At 41.2% G+C, this 17,048-nt stretch overlaps 1 protein-coding gene across 6 annotated transcripts in view; it reads left to right on the forward strand.

Moving 5' to 3' along the window:
- The first annotated feature begins 1,791 nt into the window (after window positions 1-1,791).
- Window positions 1,792-17,048, forward strand: part of Erbb4 (erb-b2 receptor tyrosine kinase 4) — a 1,092,347-nt gene continuing 1,077,090 nt past the window's right edge. For all 6 annotated transcript variants that reach the window (XM_045146981.1, XM_045146983.1, XM_045146986.1 and 3 more), the window contains exon 1: window positions 1,792-1,953. In XM_045146981.1, coding sequence (XP_045002916.1) covers window positions 1,872-1,953 — 82 coding nt within the window. In that variant the 5' untranslated portion in view covers window positions 1,792-1,871. The remainder of the gene's footprint in view (window positions 1,954-17,048) is intronic.

The raw sequence follows: 17,048 nt of genomic DNA on the forward strand, positions 1-17,048 counted from the left end.
GGGAAAGTATCAAATGAGGAGGCAGGGTGATTTGATTTTTAAGCACCTATTACACTTTTTAAAGAAAATGTATAAATTTGCTGGTTCTAAAGGGAACAAAGAAAACAATTCATGCATAGAATGCCAGTGCAAATGACAAACCCCAGAAGCTTCTGGCCCTGCTCAGAGTTTCAGAACTATGAGACAGAATTGTGGACCCACACAGCCCTTCCTATGATGCTTACTCTCACAACTATGAAATCGCCCCTGCACCCACAGCATAAACCCAAACACAGACAGGGCCTAAAGTTGGCTTGTGTATGGAATAAGCCCAATTGCTTGACCTTTAGTCTTTTAATTAACGACTGGACCTCCTAAAACGTTTCAGTCTTGACACAATTTACATAACATTTCAGAACCCAAGGATGTGGCTTTACAAATATTTTGAGTTTGGCTCAGGGTCTCAGTTTGGCAAGGTGGGAGGGATGGGGAGATGGCATTATTTAACTGCACAAGAGACGTGATGACATTTCCGGGGACTCAACCCACCTTCAAAAGTTCCTAGTTACTTTAGTAGACTCAGTTTTAAAGTTCTTTCTGGGAACGGAGGAGTGAAGGGAGGTGGTGGAGAGTGACAGAGACATTTTGCCAAAGCAACGTTGCCTTTCCTTCTATTTCTAGGGAAAAGTCCAGCGTGCCCACTAACGCCTTGAGGTGATGAAGAGAATGGCCATTTTCTTGTGTCAAAGAATGCGTTCTGCCAGTATCCCTCTGGTGGTCTGAGGACTCGGCGGGCCAGCTTTCCTTCGCGTCGGCGAGGTTGGGAAGCGGGATGTTGCAGTCGGTGGTCTCCACGGAGTCCTTTCCATCCAACTTCGCCCTCCACCCCCGCCCCGGTCCCGGAGCTCACCCCGCAGCTCCCTCTCCTTGACAGGTGTTTTCCCAACTCCGGAGACCGAGGATTTTGGGAAGCGCCTGAACCAATAAAATTTCCCTTTGGGGGGAGGGCGTGGCTAGTTGGGTCAGAGCAGGGGCGGGGTTTCGCGGCTGCCAGGAGCCTGCCTGCTTGCGTGGAGGGTTATTTTATTCCCACCCTTACCCCCCCACTCTCCTTTTTTTTTTTTTTCCGAGTCTTATTAATTTCTCTGTGGGGTTGCAGCTGGAGACCGCGGAGCGTTGGAAATGACGCTCGGAGCTTTAATTACCGCAGCGGCTGGACAAGTGTGAGCAAAACTGACAGGAAAAGGACAGGATCGGGGTGCAGCCAGCAGCTCTCCCCCCGTCCCACTCCCCCTTCCCTCTCGATTTGGACTGGGGGGTGCGTGGAAACTGCAAAGTGAGCGGAACATAGCCCGGTATTGGGGGGGGAGGCCGGAACCCTGCCGCCTCTTTGCAATCAACTTTTTTTGGAAGCCTTCCTTCCCCCTTTTCATTGTTGACCGACCAGTGAGAGAAGAGAGAGCGAGAGGGAGAGAAAGAGAGAAAGAGCGAGAGCGAGAGAGAGCGAGAGAAAGTGAGGAGGGAGCGACCCAGCGAAGGATCACCGGGGAGGATAGCTGCATAGTCCGGCCTGGAGCACCAGAGACGAGCCCTCGAGCACACCCCACTCGCGCACACACACACACACACGCGCGCGCACACACGCGCGCCATCCTTGGCACCCAGCTCGGGCCCTGGCCCCGGCCCCGGCCCCGCGGGCGCGGACTCGCTCGCTCTCCAGATCGCTCGCCAGCGCTGGGAACCCGGTGCACCACCGCGCGCCGCGCCCGACCCCTCGCGCCCCCACGCGCTTCCACGCGCGCGGGGCTGGGGGCCACCTCCTCCGCGTGCCCGCCAGGGGCTATGCCATTTGGACATGTAATTGTCAGCACGGGATCTGAGACTCGCAGAAAATGAAGCTGGCGACAGGATTGTGGGTCTGGGTGAGCCTTCTCGTGGTGGCAGGGACCGTCCAGCCCGGCGCTTCTCAATCAGGTGGGTCCCGGGTCTCTCCTTGCGCTCCAGCTGGGAAACCTGCTGCCGCCTCGGCTAGGTTCCCTATTCCTGTCTGTCGGTCCTCCTCCACGCTCGCTCCCACGCCGCAGGGTCCATGAGAGCAGGCGGGTTGGGTGTGCTGGTTTGGCTCGCCACTCTCTCCATCCTAAACTTACCGTGTGTGTGTGTGTGTGTGTGTGTGTGTGTGTGTGTGTGTAACGCGCGCGCCCGCGCGCGCGCCCGCTTTATCGTAAAAATTACTCTGCGTTCTCGTCCTCCTCCTCATTTATTTATTTGTTATTTATTTATTTTTCTTTCTTTCCTTATCCCCCCCCCCTCCTTCTTTCTTTCTCGCGCGTTTTTCTGTGAGCTTAAGCGGGATCGCTTCTGATCGTGCTGGGTTTCTGGGAGGTGGGAGACGAAATCCCAGGTCACGGGGGAAGACTCTCTTCTCACAGCCCTGGGCTCGGGAGGGAAGAAACCTCCTCTGAGACCCGCCACGCGCACCTCCGGGGCGTTGGAGAGGTCCCGGGGCTCAGCTTGCTGGGCCTTTGCAGAGCGTCGCGCGGAGCTGTGCGTGCACACGCGCCCGCCCGCCCGCGCACCTGTGACCGCTGGCCCCGCAGCCCCGCGACCTCGGCCCGGACCAGGTCACACGCGAGACCCGAGCCTAAGCCCCCGGCGGCGCGGGAGCGCACCCCGCGGGCGCGCCTCAGCCTCGAGCCCGAATCTCGGGGCCTCCCCACTTGGCGTCCCGGAGTTGCCTCCCTACTGATATGTGGTGCTCTTGTCCGCCCGCCTGACCTCTCAAAAATAAATAAATAAATAAATAAAATAAAATAAAATAACAATGTTGGCTTGGCACACTGCGGCCAGGAGCCTGGCCTTCCCGTCGGCGGCGGCTGGGTTTGGCTCAGGGAACAGTTCTTCCTGTAGTTCAACTTGCTATTGGCCGGAGTCCTTCCAACTTCTCTGTTTACTGCCCGGCCCGGCTGCCAGTCGCGCGAACTGACTTAACCCGAAGGCGGGCACAGAGGCAGCACTGGGGGCGAGGCCCCTGCCCGTGGGGAGCCCGAGCCCCAGGTATTGGGACAGGCGAAGAAGAGCTCGGTGACCCCGAGAGGCCAAGCCTGGGGACTGACGCGCCCGCCGCGGAGGCCAGGGCTGTGACAGCACCTGCCGTGCCAGCGAGCTCAAAGTTTCTGCCACTGAGTTTCCTGGGGATGGGACCCGGACAGGAAAGGACTGCGGGGGAGCCTCGTGTGTGACGCGGCCAAAGGGGCCTTGGTGGCGAGGCAGGGAGATTTCCGGAACCATCCGGGGCTGGTGGCGGGAGCGTGGGAGGCAGCTAGGAGAGATAAAGCCTCCCTGGAGTGGAGACCGGGAGAGCTTCAGGTCCCCGAGGGTGTCCTTCTGACCTCACCAAGAAAACCGCGCGGTAGTTTTCCCGCTCCGCCCCCGCCGCCGCCTCCTCCTCCTGGCGCAGTGAATAACAAGTTACAATCTCCGAGCCGTTCAAAATGACCTTCCAATGGCACTTGTCTGCCATTTGTGCTGCCCGTTCGCACCCTCCCGATTACTCAGAAATTCTTCATGCATACCAGGTCCCGCACCCGGGCCACCTCCAGAATCACACCAGCGCTGACAGGAGATTCCAGGCGTCCTCTTAGCTACATCCCTTTTCATCGCCCTCCCCTTTCAGAGTCCCTTCATATCTTCTTCTCTCAATGGGTTGATTATGCACATTGACCCATTCAAAAACACTAGCGACTGACACGCAGGCTTAGCCGAGAGGAATGTCTAGGAGGCGACCTAGTGGGGGGCTGCTGTCTGGCATAGCCTTGGCCGCTGGGGGACCCCTCTCCAAGTCCACAGCCATTTAGTATGAACTGTGTGGCTCCTGGTTCAGCTATCCGAAAAGCCCTTTTCAGAATTTCTGCAGAGAATGTAATCCAAATTAGTTCTGCAGCTGTCTTGTCCGTCGTCTCAGGCGACACCAGCTTGAGCCCTCACTCGGCTCTTCTCTATTGCCTGGGCGAATTGTCAGACCCACAAGTGAGTCCATTTAGAGCAGGCGGATTAGCGTGCCATTGTTGCTCCCCGAGTGTGACTCTGCACTTGAAATTCTGAGGGCACAAAAGCAAGCCTCACTTGTTCAAAACACCGAGTGATGTAGATGAAAGGGCCGCACAAACCCAGCTCTCGGGTGCATCCCTGGCATAACTGTAACGCCCATACTAAGGTGATCCATTGGCAACCGTCAATACCCCCGGGACTTCCTTTTTCACCCTGCTTCGCCCCACCTGGCGGGGAAAGTTCAGCTAGTTCTAATATACTGCTATTATAAAAGCAAGTTTATGTCTGGGCTGCGAGGGAGGCTGTGTGTGTTTGTAGATGTGGATGTGTGTGGCTCTGTTTCCAAGTAAATACATATTGCGCGTCTCCCCTCGCGCGGTTAGCAGTCAGTAGCAGTTTGGAGGAGTTTGTTTTGGTCCAAATGAGAAATTAAGTGCGGATAAGTAAACTAAGCTGCCAGAGGGCGACAAGATGTTGAGCGAATTGCTTTTAGATGAAACAAATTAAGGAAACGAGGGAAGACAATCTGCTTCTCGCATTATTAGACACGCTTGGAGTTCAGGGGAAAGTGGCATATTTTTGAAATGCTAATTTCTTAAGAAGCAGAAGGAATGCACCTTATTTACTGCTCTATGTGAATGGAATAAAATATACGGGATGGGGGCGGGATTCCATTGTATAGGTCTTCAAGATGATTCTTAGAAATACTGTACAAGGGAGGATACTTTTTCTTTCTTCTTTCTGTCTTTTTTTTGGGGGGGGCGGCTTGGGGAAGATCCACTTTGAAGAATTTTTAAATGACTCCGATTTTGCCTCATTTCCAGTAATTAATTTCATTTAGAAATACTATAGCCAAAGGACCTTAATATGGCAGCTATAAAGCACTTAACACCCAAAGAAATAATTCCAAAATTTCTACCTTGCTCCTATGGTAGAATTGATCAATATTGCCTTTGTATCTAGATAAAAAGTATATATAACATTGAAGTGGAATCTCTTATCAGCCTAAATAATTGAGGAACAAGTTCGGTTCTCATTTCATAATTGAAAGTAACTTGGTTCTGCCTTTCTTTTTATATGAGTGTATGCATTACTCCTTTATATTTTAGATATATCATTGTTTCTCTAAAGTTTAGAAATTTTTATATATTTGAAAAGAAAATGTTAACCAGACTTAAATTGCAAAACATGTTAAATATATTTTCCATAAAGGCATCATTCTTTTATTATACTTATGTCCATAGCAGACCCTTTCCTTTTGTTTAATTCTGAAAATCTTGCATATGTAGAACTTTATAGAAGAAAATATTCTACCTTCAGAATGCTTCTAAATAATTTAATAGCTATTACTATTGTGGCAAAAGACTTGAAAATACCATAGCTTCCTGATATTGTGATAGTTAGTGGGGTCACAATTTCTTGTTTTTCTCTTCAACACTAGTAACTGCATTAATTTAATCATACATGCATAGAAAGCCAAATTCTTTGAAGATCAAGTTAGTTAGAGCTTTATATGTATGTGTACATAGATATATTTTTTTCATTTAGTCATGGGAAATGTGTCTTAATTAAGAAATTACATTGGAATATTTACCAGAGAACATATTTCATGAAAGATTTGTGCATTTTTTATTCTAACCTGAACATGGTGTTTGCATTGGATGATTTTTTAAGAGTTTGCATTCACTTGATGGAAAATCGTATTTCCTCCTCAACGTGTATTCAAACATTTAGTATTCATGAGCTCTCATCCCTTTGCTTCTTAAATAGAAGCGCTATTTATCATCTGCTTTATGCATTCACCCTTTCCATTACTATAGAATCTTTACATCTTATTATTTGTTAAGTTTACACATGTGAATATATATTGTCCCTTCCACCACTAAGTGTATTCATTTCTTGTGTGTCTTTCCCAGCAACCTGCCACTCAGCCACTGCAGGAGTCCTCTGAACCGGTTTTCATTCTTTCTCTCTGATAAATCTGATATGGCTGGTTGGCTGAACAATCGTAAGCCATTCCATTGCTCAGATTTATTCCTGAAAGAAAATACAATGGCATCGATCCAAGATCACGAGCACATCTCAAAAGCCCTGACTCCAAGGCCAAATCTTTCTACACAGAGGGACCTCTTTCCTTATGCTCACCCTCTTTTCCTCTCTTAGCCAAGGAAAGGTGGACTACTGCCACCTAACAAAAAGCTACTCACATAAGGAGTTGTGCTCTTTCTGAGCCCTCTGAAGCTTGCTGATTAGAACCATCTTGAGACTAATGGCTATGTGGAGTCACATTTTTGCACAATAAACTGAATTAGCATGTCTTCAACATTGCAGTGCTTGAAAGTGATATCATTTTCTTTGGTATGCTAAATTAATTATGAAGAAAATTTAACATGCATTTCCAAATAACAATACATTGGGTAGGATGTCCATGGGTGATTTGTAAATGCCTAAAACATCAATGAAACAATATGTAGAAAAGGATGTTCCATTACCTGCAAGCTGACTTGATCTGCTTAATGTCACTCTTTTGAGAAATATTGCTGATAAAGAAGCTAATATTTACACTGAAATTAGTTTACATGTGTTCAAGACTACAGCTGCCCTACAAAATGTGTCAAGCATATTCTATTGTTATATTTTATAATGATTCACTGAATATGCTATGCAGGATACAAGTTAATCATATTGCCACCTTTCTTCCAGGTTATATCATTTTAGGGAAACTCTGATATATTAACATTTAACTATATGGAACTAAGTTATATCCTTTATCTAGTACTCATCTTTTTATAGGATTATAAATATTGAACAGCTGGAGAAAACTTACTTTTCATGGTATCTAGTACAATTGATGACTGATATTTATAGTTGACAGTGAAAAGATTGTTTGATTTTCCTTTTATGTATTTATCTTGAATATAGACATTCTAGATCAAATTATTATTTTTTTTTGACCTGTAGCACTTCTGCCTACTTTGAATGAGACTTTTACTGCTTATTTTGTGGCTAAGGGCAAAACAGGACATAACCATATGGTTTATGTCAGGATTTCTACATGTTGGGGACAACTCTTCCAGTCTATTAATGTTTTCAGCAACTTATTCTATGTCTCTGTGAATTTGTGACTTCCTGGTTTGCCCAAAGGAAAAGACTGTTAGGCACTCTCTATTCTACTTTATAGCAGTTTTGCACAAAAATTAGACTAGAGTTTTCTGTAATATGGGGATATATTATAGTAATGAATCATTTTATACAAGAAATTTAAGTTGCACATGTAATTTAAAAGGTGTTTGCATACGTTGATGACCATGGCATGAACTTTTTGGTGGGCTACCACCGTCTGGAAATGCATCTGTTTAAGGAAACAATGTCCTCAAGTCTGCCAGGGCATTTCTTTTACATTTTCCCTTTTAGCATTGGTATATTGTCTCTCTTGATTTCAATGGGTATGTGTCTTTCAGAGTTGTCGGTAATGGAACATGGTTTATTAAATATATTGACCAATTTTTTGCATGCTTTATTACAAAGCCACTTGCCTGTTTTCATGTTTGATAGTTAAACACTTTCTAGATTGAGAGAGAAGAGCAATCTCATCTTCATGACATAAAATTGAAGTATACGGATTTCAGAGGCCAAAACAATTGTGGCAATTGTTTCATAGTTATTTTATTTCTGGGTAAGTGATTGCTCCACAGGCCCATCCTTTTGCACAACTCCAGGTGGCAGCAGCTACACAGCATTTAATAATGGTGAATGCAGGCTCTGTGGGTGGCACAGCAGCAGCCCTGCTGCTGAGTGATGCCAGGGCGTAAAGTACCACACAGTAAGCACTGGGGACTTTGGCTGTGGTGTAGCCCCTTACTTGAGTGTGTGATGTTCTTCATCAATTTGTGCACTTCTAAGAGTAGCTGAAACTGATGCCAAACTGTTAACTCTTTGAGTATTTTCGGTGATTCAGAGAGAAAACAGGTTTAGATATTTTAGGAGGGGGGTAATATATTGGTTATAAAGATTTTTGCAAGTTACCCTCTTTTTGTCAAGTAAACTCATAGGTGTCTCCCTAGCACTGAAACCTCTACTTTGGATAAAGCTGCACAGAAAAGGAAGCCTGCTGCCCAGCTCATGCTTCAGGGTTTGGACTTTCCCTCTATTTCCCTTTATTGCTCTCAGTTCTGTCCTGAGTTGACTTTACATCAATCTACTACTTGCCTATCACTGGTTAGACACTACTAGTCAAACTGTCATTTCATTTTTTTTCTAAAACTAAAATTTATTTGAGACAGATAAATGGGGGGGCACTTTAGCTGCTGCAAATTAACTCCATCTTATGCATCTGGCTTACATGGGTCCTGGGGAATCTAGGCAAGCACCCTAACCATTAAGCCATCTCTGCAGTCAGTCATTTCATTTCTTAAGTGAGGAAGCTGGAAGCAGAACCAATCAAGTGTCATTTCCACTGTAATTGTGCTTTCTAATGTCAGTTCCCCACTGTGATGAAACGGTATTATTTGAACAAGTACAAAAGCAAAGATTTAAATATTAAGACTTTATGAATTTGTGTCTGTGGCATCTTGGCCTCTCCTTGCCTTCTTTAGAATGTGGTCCCTGGGCTTTGGGATTCTACAGAACTGTTGATATAACCTTAAATTCTATCATTATTACTGAGCTCCCTCAGTACTTGTGCTTTCGTGAGCATGGTCAACATACTCATGGGCCCTAGTGACAGAAGGGAGATTTGAAACTTGTCTTGGCAGGTAGAATCACTTCTTGTTAGAGATCAGGGATGAAAATGGACCCCCCATCTGTAAAAGATTAACATAGATACTGTGAAGCTTCCTTTACGACATCATTAAACTTGTCCCCTGAGAAGCACTCGGGGTCATTACTCTTAATCATGTTATTTCCAATACAGTAGAGGTTAGCAAAACATTCTGAATGTGGGGGCATGCCAGGTTTTATTTCTGAATTCAGGGAGTTAACATAATAGAAATCAAGTCTAGCGTCTTAAAAATAAGTTCACACAGTGTACATCCCAGTTGTTTTGTGTTTGCTTGTTTTTTGGTTTTTGGTTTTGTTGTTGTTTTGTTTTGTTTTCAAGGTAGGGTCACACTTGAGCCCATGCTGACCTGGAGCTCACTCTGTAGTGCCAGCCTGGTCTCAGACTCACACCCATCCTCCTACCTGTCCTTCATGTGAGTTCTGGGATTAAAGTCATGCACCATTATGCCTAGCACCAGTTCAAGTTTTGAACTATACTTTAAGTGTGTAAAGACAAGAAAACAAATGTGCAGTCATCTTGTCTACAATCAAAATTAAACCAGTTTGTTTTTAAGAAAAAAAAATATTGACTGCATTGCTTATTAATATCTACTCCAAAGATTTTTCTTTTAAAATAAAATCATCTACTTCTTAGGAAAACCAAGACAGTTGTATTGCAAGACCCCTTAACTGATCTACTTCTCTGTGTCCCCATGCTAATGAGAACAACCTTCCACTTACAGATGACCATTTGTAATGTAACACATTAGTTCTCTGGGTTTTTATTTGGAAATCAAAAGCACATTCACACTGTAGAGTTCAACGCCTCCTAAAATGTTTTCCAGTTTCCCCATTAATCCTGCCTTAGAGTTTCTTAGAACGTATTCTGTCTAGGAGTCAGGCTGCCTACTCAGTGTCGCGTGACCATGGCTTTCTCATTTCCTTCACATACATGATTACTTTCCTTGGGATTCCTGGCTCACTTGGTGCCTCTGCCTGACAAAATGGAAGTCAGGGAGGGTATTTTAGGTTTCATTTTCAGTTATTTCTCTTCATGATATTTCCCTAATTTTCACTATGGTAGCCTGTAAACAGTAACAGCATCACTTATTTCATCCACACTATGATATTGTTTTCACTTTTTGTATTCAAAGTTGTATTTTTTATCCCCTGTGAAGACCAATGTTATGCCAAATACATAGTAAGCATTTAAAAATATTTTTAAAATCAAAGACTAATGTACACTTGCTGGAACAGTTTTTAAGCTCGCTTATGGATAGTTATTATTTGTAATTAAACTATATAATGCACAAAGTGAACTGTTCTAAAAGCATAATTATAGAATTTTTAATAATAGATATTAGGAATGTTTACCCAGGGAATCTCTTTGACTTCTTGCTTCCTAGGGTATTTCTTCAAATGGAGTGTTTCCAAGATTATATCATTTGTTCCCCTGCCCATTTTTAGACTCTGCTCATAATATGGTGCAATGTATTTCTGTTGGTTTTATTTTGGGCAAGTTAAAACAAGTGAATATCATTCTAAATGGATAACTTTTATAGTCTACTCTTTCATGTTACATAAGTATTATATCTCTACTTCTTAGTTCCAATGCCTAATTTTCATCAGTTTCAGTAGCAAGGACTTAGTGACCCCACCACCAGTGAAAAGCCTGTTATAATCTGAGAAGGAGTTATAAGAAGACAAAATAGCAACTTTCCTCTTCGTTTAGGGAAGGATACAAGAGGCCAATAAAACACAACATAAGGGCTGGAGAGATGGCTTAGTGGTTAAGCTCTTGCCTGTGAAGCCTAAGGACCCTGGTTTGAGGCTTGGTTCCCCAGGATCCACGTTAGCCAGATGTACAAGGGGGCCCAGGCGTCTGGAGTTCATTTGCAGTGGCTGGAGCCCTGGTGCGCCCATTCTCTCTCTGTCTCTCTGTCTCTCTCTGCCTCTTTCTCTCTGTCACTATCAAATAAATAAACAAGAATGAACAAAAAAATTGAAAAAAACACACAACATAAAATATGTTATCAGTGATTTTTCACCCTTGGGAGGAATATTTGCCTTCAGGGAAATGCTAATAAGAATTTCATGAAAAAATTCCAGACAGAATCTAGCATTATCTATTTCTAGCTAAATGTGATAATATAACTTTGTCATAACTAAAATTTCTCAGCATCTTAAAATAGATAAGTAGACATATGCTTACCATTTTAAAAGGGGCTGATAAAGGAAGTGCCTACACTCTAACTGAACAGCGTGTTTCTGGAGATTCTCCTGGATGCTCTCTTAGATGGTTCCCTTGGCAGGCTAGGAATTGGGAGGTGGCCATAGTATTTATTATGTCAAATTCTACCAGGGAAAATTTGGACCTAGACAGTATTTCTTGGGTTATCAGATTCTAAGAAATTGTCAGCCTTTCTAGGCCATGAGTGTGCATTAATTGTGCCTTAATTTATAACCTGGAAGAGTTAAAGTAACTTATGAAATTAACTGTCTTGCAAAGTGATCTAACTCTTAATGAGAACAGAGGATGGAGACATTAACACCCTGTCTAAGGTGCTTTTAAACCTTTCCTGATATATTTTTTTTCCCTTTAAAAATCCATGAGAAGAAAGTTTGAATCAGGGGTTATTGTTCCTACTTACAGGTGAAGACATAGAAATAAAAAAGTAGTATGTATGGAGGGAGTCTGATTGGTCTACTAGACTGGTAGAATTACATGTGTCTCTGCCTTGTCTGGAGATCTGAGTGGCTGTGTTTCTGTGTCTCAGTGTCTTGGGTGATCTCTCCCAAATATATGGTTCTTCTGCTACCTGCCCACTGTAGAAGAAAACTATCCTTGGCATACCACTTCCTTCTTTCTTCAGGTCAGCAGCTCTTTGTGATTTCCCTATGATCACAGGGAGAGACTTGTCTAATAAATATGTAGTTTAAGGCATCCTACTTCAGACCGCTCTGTATTTCTTACTCACCGCACCTCATGTATCATCTACATTTCTTTCTTTGTGCAGGTGTGGTAAGGACCTCATCATGTAAGTTTTGTCTCCTTGAAAAAACATAGCAGGGGCATAGCAAGATTGTGGCAATTGCCTTTGTGTGCTTTGCAGAAGCCTTTGAAAGCAATACAGATATAGAGATACAATATAGAAAGAGGATACAATACAGAAGAAGAAATGCAAATGGAAATCACGACCTTGTAAAGCACCAAGGCAATAGAGGGTCTCAGAAGTTGAAGCCCGAGGGTAAATGAGAACTATGGTAAATCTGCACATTTTAAGATGTAAAATTGCCTTTTAAAAAACTGTGAACTTTGAGTGCTATTGTACAATTTCTTATTTTTCCTAGTATAGTAGGCATCCATTATTAATGTTGGAGAATGCATTGCTTTGAGTAGAAAATTATGTGGAGTAAAAGCACACTGTAAAGTACTTCATAAATTCTCGATGAAATAATCTTCTACATATAGGTAGTTTTTAGAAGATTTTCTCTCTAAATATGTATACATCTCATCTAAGTTTCTGTTTTTGACATATTTAAAAAATGGGTCAGGTAAAATAGTCTCCTACCTAATTCCATGGTTTATAATATAATTTAAAAGAAAAGTGTCAGTGCTAGTTCTGGTACATGTCAGATATATTATTAAGATCATATTCCTTAAAATACAAGTCATTGAGTTTTTAATCATTTGTCATTTAACATGGATAAAATTCTGTCTTTGAATTTTACCCTCTGGATGAGTTAAATGTGCTATTTTAGCCACAATTGACATTATTGTGAGCATTGAATAAAACAGTACATCTAGATGAAAATTAGTAGTCAGAGGGCACAGATCTTTAGTGATATTTTTAACTAAAATATTAATGCATTCAAAAACAATAAATTTATTAGCATTTTAAGTCATATTCTTAGTATATATAAAAATATCTGCTAAATAGTTAATATTTCCCAGTTGTTAACTTCAAATTTAGCAGCCCCTTGTCCCTGGTGATACAATGGAACCTTTAAAATGTGTTTGGAATTAATGGGAACTGAAGTGATTGGTATTCAGATATAATTCTTTAATACCCCTTTCATTTATTTTTTAAAAGTACAGGATGAAAATTGAAAGTATAAAAAAGCTTTGAGATAAATTGAAATAGACAAAACATTTTATGCAAGTGTTGGTGAAAGGGGGCATTCATTATTTTTGCTGAGCCTACTTTATTGCTTGTGGCCAGAATTAGCACGCTGGGAGCCAGAGAAAGAGATAAGACAAACAGAATGGCATGCAGCTAATTTTACTTAGCAAATTTAGATCTGATACATGCTATTTCACTCTAACAAACTCACTCAATCACTCTTTAAATAATACAGATGAAGTTTGTCTCCCACAGTTTAACAGCTTTCACTCAATATTTATCAGCCATATAAAAATAAATTTCTCTAAGTACCATATTTCTAACTTGCCAGATAGGAACTATGACAATATATTTATTAATGGGAAATAAGGAAAAAAAATTAAATTTCAAATATTGCTGGTCTTCAGAAAATAAGTCTATCAACATATCTACAATATCTTTGTTTCAAGGCCATGCATACCATTTTTTTGTTTCTGTAGTTCAGGATTTTTACTATGTGTGAGTTATTTTGTGAGTTGAATTCTGTTGACATTTACACTTATCTTTAAACTAGCTTTCTATTTGAAATGATAACTTTTGTGATAAGAGTTTCTGTAATTGTTAGGAAACCCTTAAAGCACAATAAATAAAGCCACAAACCTCATTCCTTGTGAAAAATTATCATCCTAAATAATAAACTTTAGTGAAAATTCTAAATGAGAAATGATCACAAAGAAATGATTACATGAGAAAATGATCATAAAACATGGGACACTGGATGGAGTTGATTCTATGGGAAAATAGGAATGTATAAAATAATATCTATAATTTTGAAATATTTCGAGACACATTTCTAAAGGAACAGCTAAGTGTAGTGTAAAGAGACTTCTAATGTCATTTATATATAAGCTAGTCCTTTGTCATGGTGGAAGGCTATGTTCTCCATAATCAAGCTCACAGGAGAGAATAATTCTCATATTCATGAATTGTTCATCTCATCATGTTGACAGTGGTTATTTCAAGGTTAATTTTTTTTAGACTGCTTCTCTCTTGATTAAGGTCTGTAGTAATTGTGGTTGTGCTGATATAGCACATGAAGGTTTTAGACTTGAAGATGTCTTTAATTTCACACTGTAGTAATATCAAGTGATTACCAATTCTTCCTAGAAAAAAATATGAGAAATCATTTATCATTTATTTCTTATTTCTACTTGGAATTTGAACATTTGTAATTTTAAAAATATCGATAAAATCTTGTGTCCTCTATGATGAACACAGTATATCTCATTACCAAGCCACATGTTTCTAATGATTTTACTGATTGTGAAAGTAGTGAAAACCATTCTTATCAGAATTTCCCAGATCCATTATGGGGGATCTTTTCCTCAGACTTACAATAAAACAACTGAAGAGTTAACACCTACCATAATAGTGGACTTCCATATCCCTTCTCTGACATGTGCTGTGATCTGTTCTGTTATGCCATTGTCATTATAATCACTAAAAGGTTGCTATAAAATTTTAAAATAATAGAAATATGAATAGTGTTAATCCAACATTTCCACAATTCAGTGCTTTTTCTGTTTGAGGAAAGCCTGTGTCCAGGTGTCATATGAGATAGGTTTTTATTATAGTGACTTGAAATTAAACAAAAGGAATGAATTAACCAGGATATTTCTGATCAAAGATTGAAAATTACATGAATGTGGCCAACCAAAATACCCAAATTAAGCACATGCAATAATTTTTTTCTGAGAATATGGGTACTGAAAAATATTTTGTGTCTATAATTTGGGCTAATTAATCATCACAACAGCTAGAATTTGTGGTGGAACCCATGTATGTGGTAACAACCACATTCAATGCTTGTTATCAATCAGAATGAGCAATTATTTGACAAGGAATTGGCCATCATAAGTGTTTGAATTAGATATGGGTCTCTCCCTTTAGGAAACCACACTCTTCATTTGTGACATCAGGAGGAGAAAAATACAATTTGAAATATTTTTTAAAAATTGAAATGTAATATTGATGTAGATGTTCTGTCAACTTTATTGCAATACTTTCCTTAGATTTGGATACATAATTAAAAATAATTCTCTTATTATAACAGAAATATGACACACTATTTCATTTGAAGAATGCTTAAAGAAGTAAGGCCATGCTGAGCATGGTAAAGTCTTGAGAAGAGACATGATAACTGGTGTTAGTAGTTGGAGGTCTGTGACATATAAGAGGGATTAACACTGCTCTGTGTAGCCTTGGAGAACAGATACATTAACAGCTGTTTGAAATTGTAAGGTATCTGATTTCAGTTGAACACCATCAAGGAGTTTCCCAGAGCTGGGATGGCCTGTCCTGGGAGCAAGTGAGTTCCTTGGTGTGTGGAGGAGTAAGCTGTGATCCCACCGCTTCTGTAAGGATAAGGAATGACCAGGCAGCTGAAGAACAACTGGTCAGGAGTGCTGGAATGGGGATTAGATTCCATGACTTCTGAGAGCCCTTCCTGCCCTGACCTTCAGGACCTGGACAAGAACTTCAGTCTCAGACAAATGGTGACAAGCCCCACACTTTATGATTCCACCCATTTACTTCTCACCATCCTACCTGTTCTGCAAAGGATGGTTGATTTATGAAGATAATTTAAATGATTATTTAAAAATACCTAATATTTTATTCCTATTTTTTTCCTATTAAACAGCCACAACTTTGATCCAATGTACTGTCTCCAGTAAATTATACTCATCCAAAATATATGGACTAGGAGCCTAGAAAACCAAATCTAATTAAACAGGAAATACCCTGGGTGTGGTCATAGGCCTAGTATGGGTTTCAAAACCTTGGCTACAGTTGTTAGTGGAGACAAAGTTATTAGGAAACAACAGCAAAATAACTTTCCCAAGTCAATTAAAAGTTAAGGAAGATAACAGAGAAAGTACATATACATGCCTTACTTAATTACAGTCATAGTAGGCCTTTGGGTGCCAGTTTTGGAAGTAGTTTTCTTGTAAGCTTTAGGCATTTCTCTATCCAAAAATCTACATGGTAAAGTATTATGTTTTTTTATCATCTGCACATCTTTTAACATTCTTTTTGATTCCATTCCCCTGTGTGAAAAGTACATTACTTTGATAGACTACCATCTGCCTGGTTCTCCTGACTCACTCCGCTGGAGGAGGTTATTGTTTTGAGCTCTGCCATTGTAGCAGAAAGCTTCAGGTTCACTGAGATGAACTTCCAGACCAGGCACAGTTATGAAGGGATGTATTGAAGTTTACAGATCCAGGGCAAGTTCCATAATGGCAGAAGAAGCTGGTCTGCCTTCACAGGACCAAGCAGAGAGAGAAGTAGCCAAAAGCCACATCATATTTTAGGAACTCCTGCTAGGCACACTTTGCATATCTTTAGATTGAAATCTGAAAGCCACCACCACACTTTAAGATCCACTCAGTGACACTGCCTCCAGCCAGGTGGCTGCAGATGCAAACTACAAACTAATAAAACACTGAATATATTGGGGGCTATCTATTCAAACCACCACAGTCATTGATTCTCTGCTGTAGTCCACTAGTGTGCCAAAACTCTGCACAGTAGGTATTGTTTGCTCTCATTTGAAGATAAGGAAACAGGAGCATAGTATGAAAAAGTGGTCAGTTCTTACAGCTACTCCTAGATCCATTGGCATATTATTTGTTTTAATCAGGATTAGATTTTGGTTATGTGTCTTAGAGGCACTGGGTGAAGATAACCCCCTTAAACAGTCTTCTTCAAGTTTGTCTCTAACCTTCCCTGTAACCTTGTCTTAGTTTCTGAGCTCCTCACCTCAGTGTAGATTGCATACCTCTCACCCTCTGAAGAGCTCTGATCCTTCCTGCTTCCACACTGTCTGCTGCATGTCTGCACTTCAATGGGCCACACTGACTTTCACTCAAGTTATTTGCTTTCACATTTAATGTGCTTTTCTAATTTTCTCATATAAATTTCTATAAATTACCCTTTTATTGGTGAGCATTAAGGGAATTATATAGAATATTTATTAAAGACTTACGATGTCAAGAAATTTGCTAAGGACTTCTCATACTGCTATCACACCTGATCTTACAAACATGGATGCTACTGTCCTCATTTTCTTTCCAACAAGGGGTCATAAGCTTAGAA

This window comes from Jaculus jaculus, chromosome 4 (assembly GCF_020740685.1).
Source record: "Jaculus jaculus isolate mJacJac1 chromosome 4, mJacJac1.mat.Y.cur, whole genome shotgun sequence".
NCBI classification, from domain to species: Eukaryota; Metazoa; Chordata; class Mammalia; order Rodentia; family Dipodidae; genus Jaculus; species Jaculus jaculus.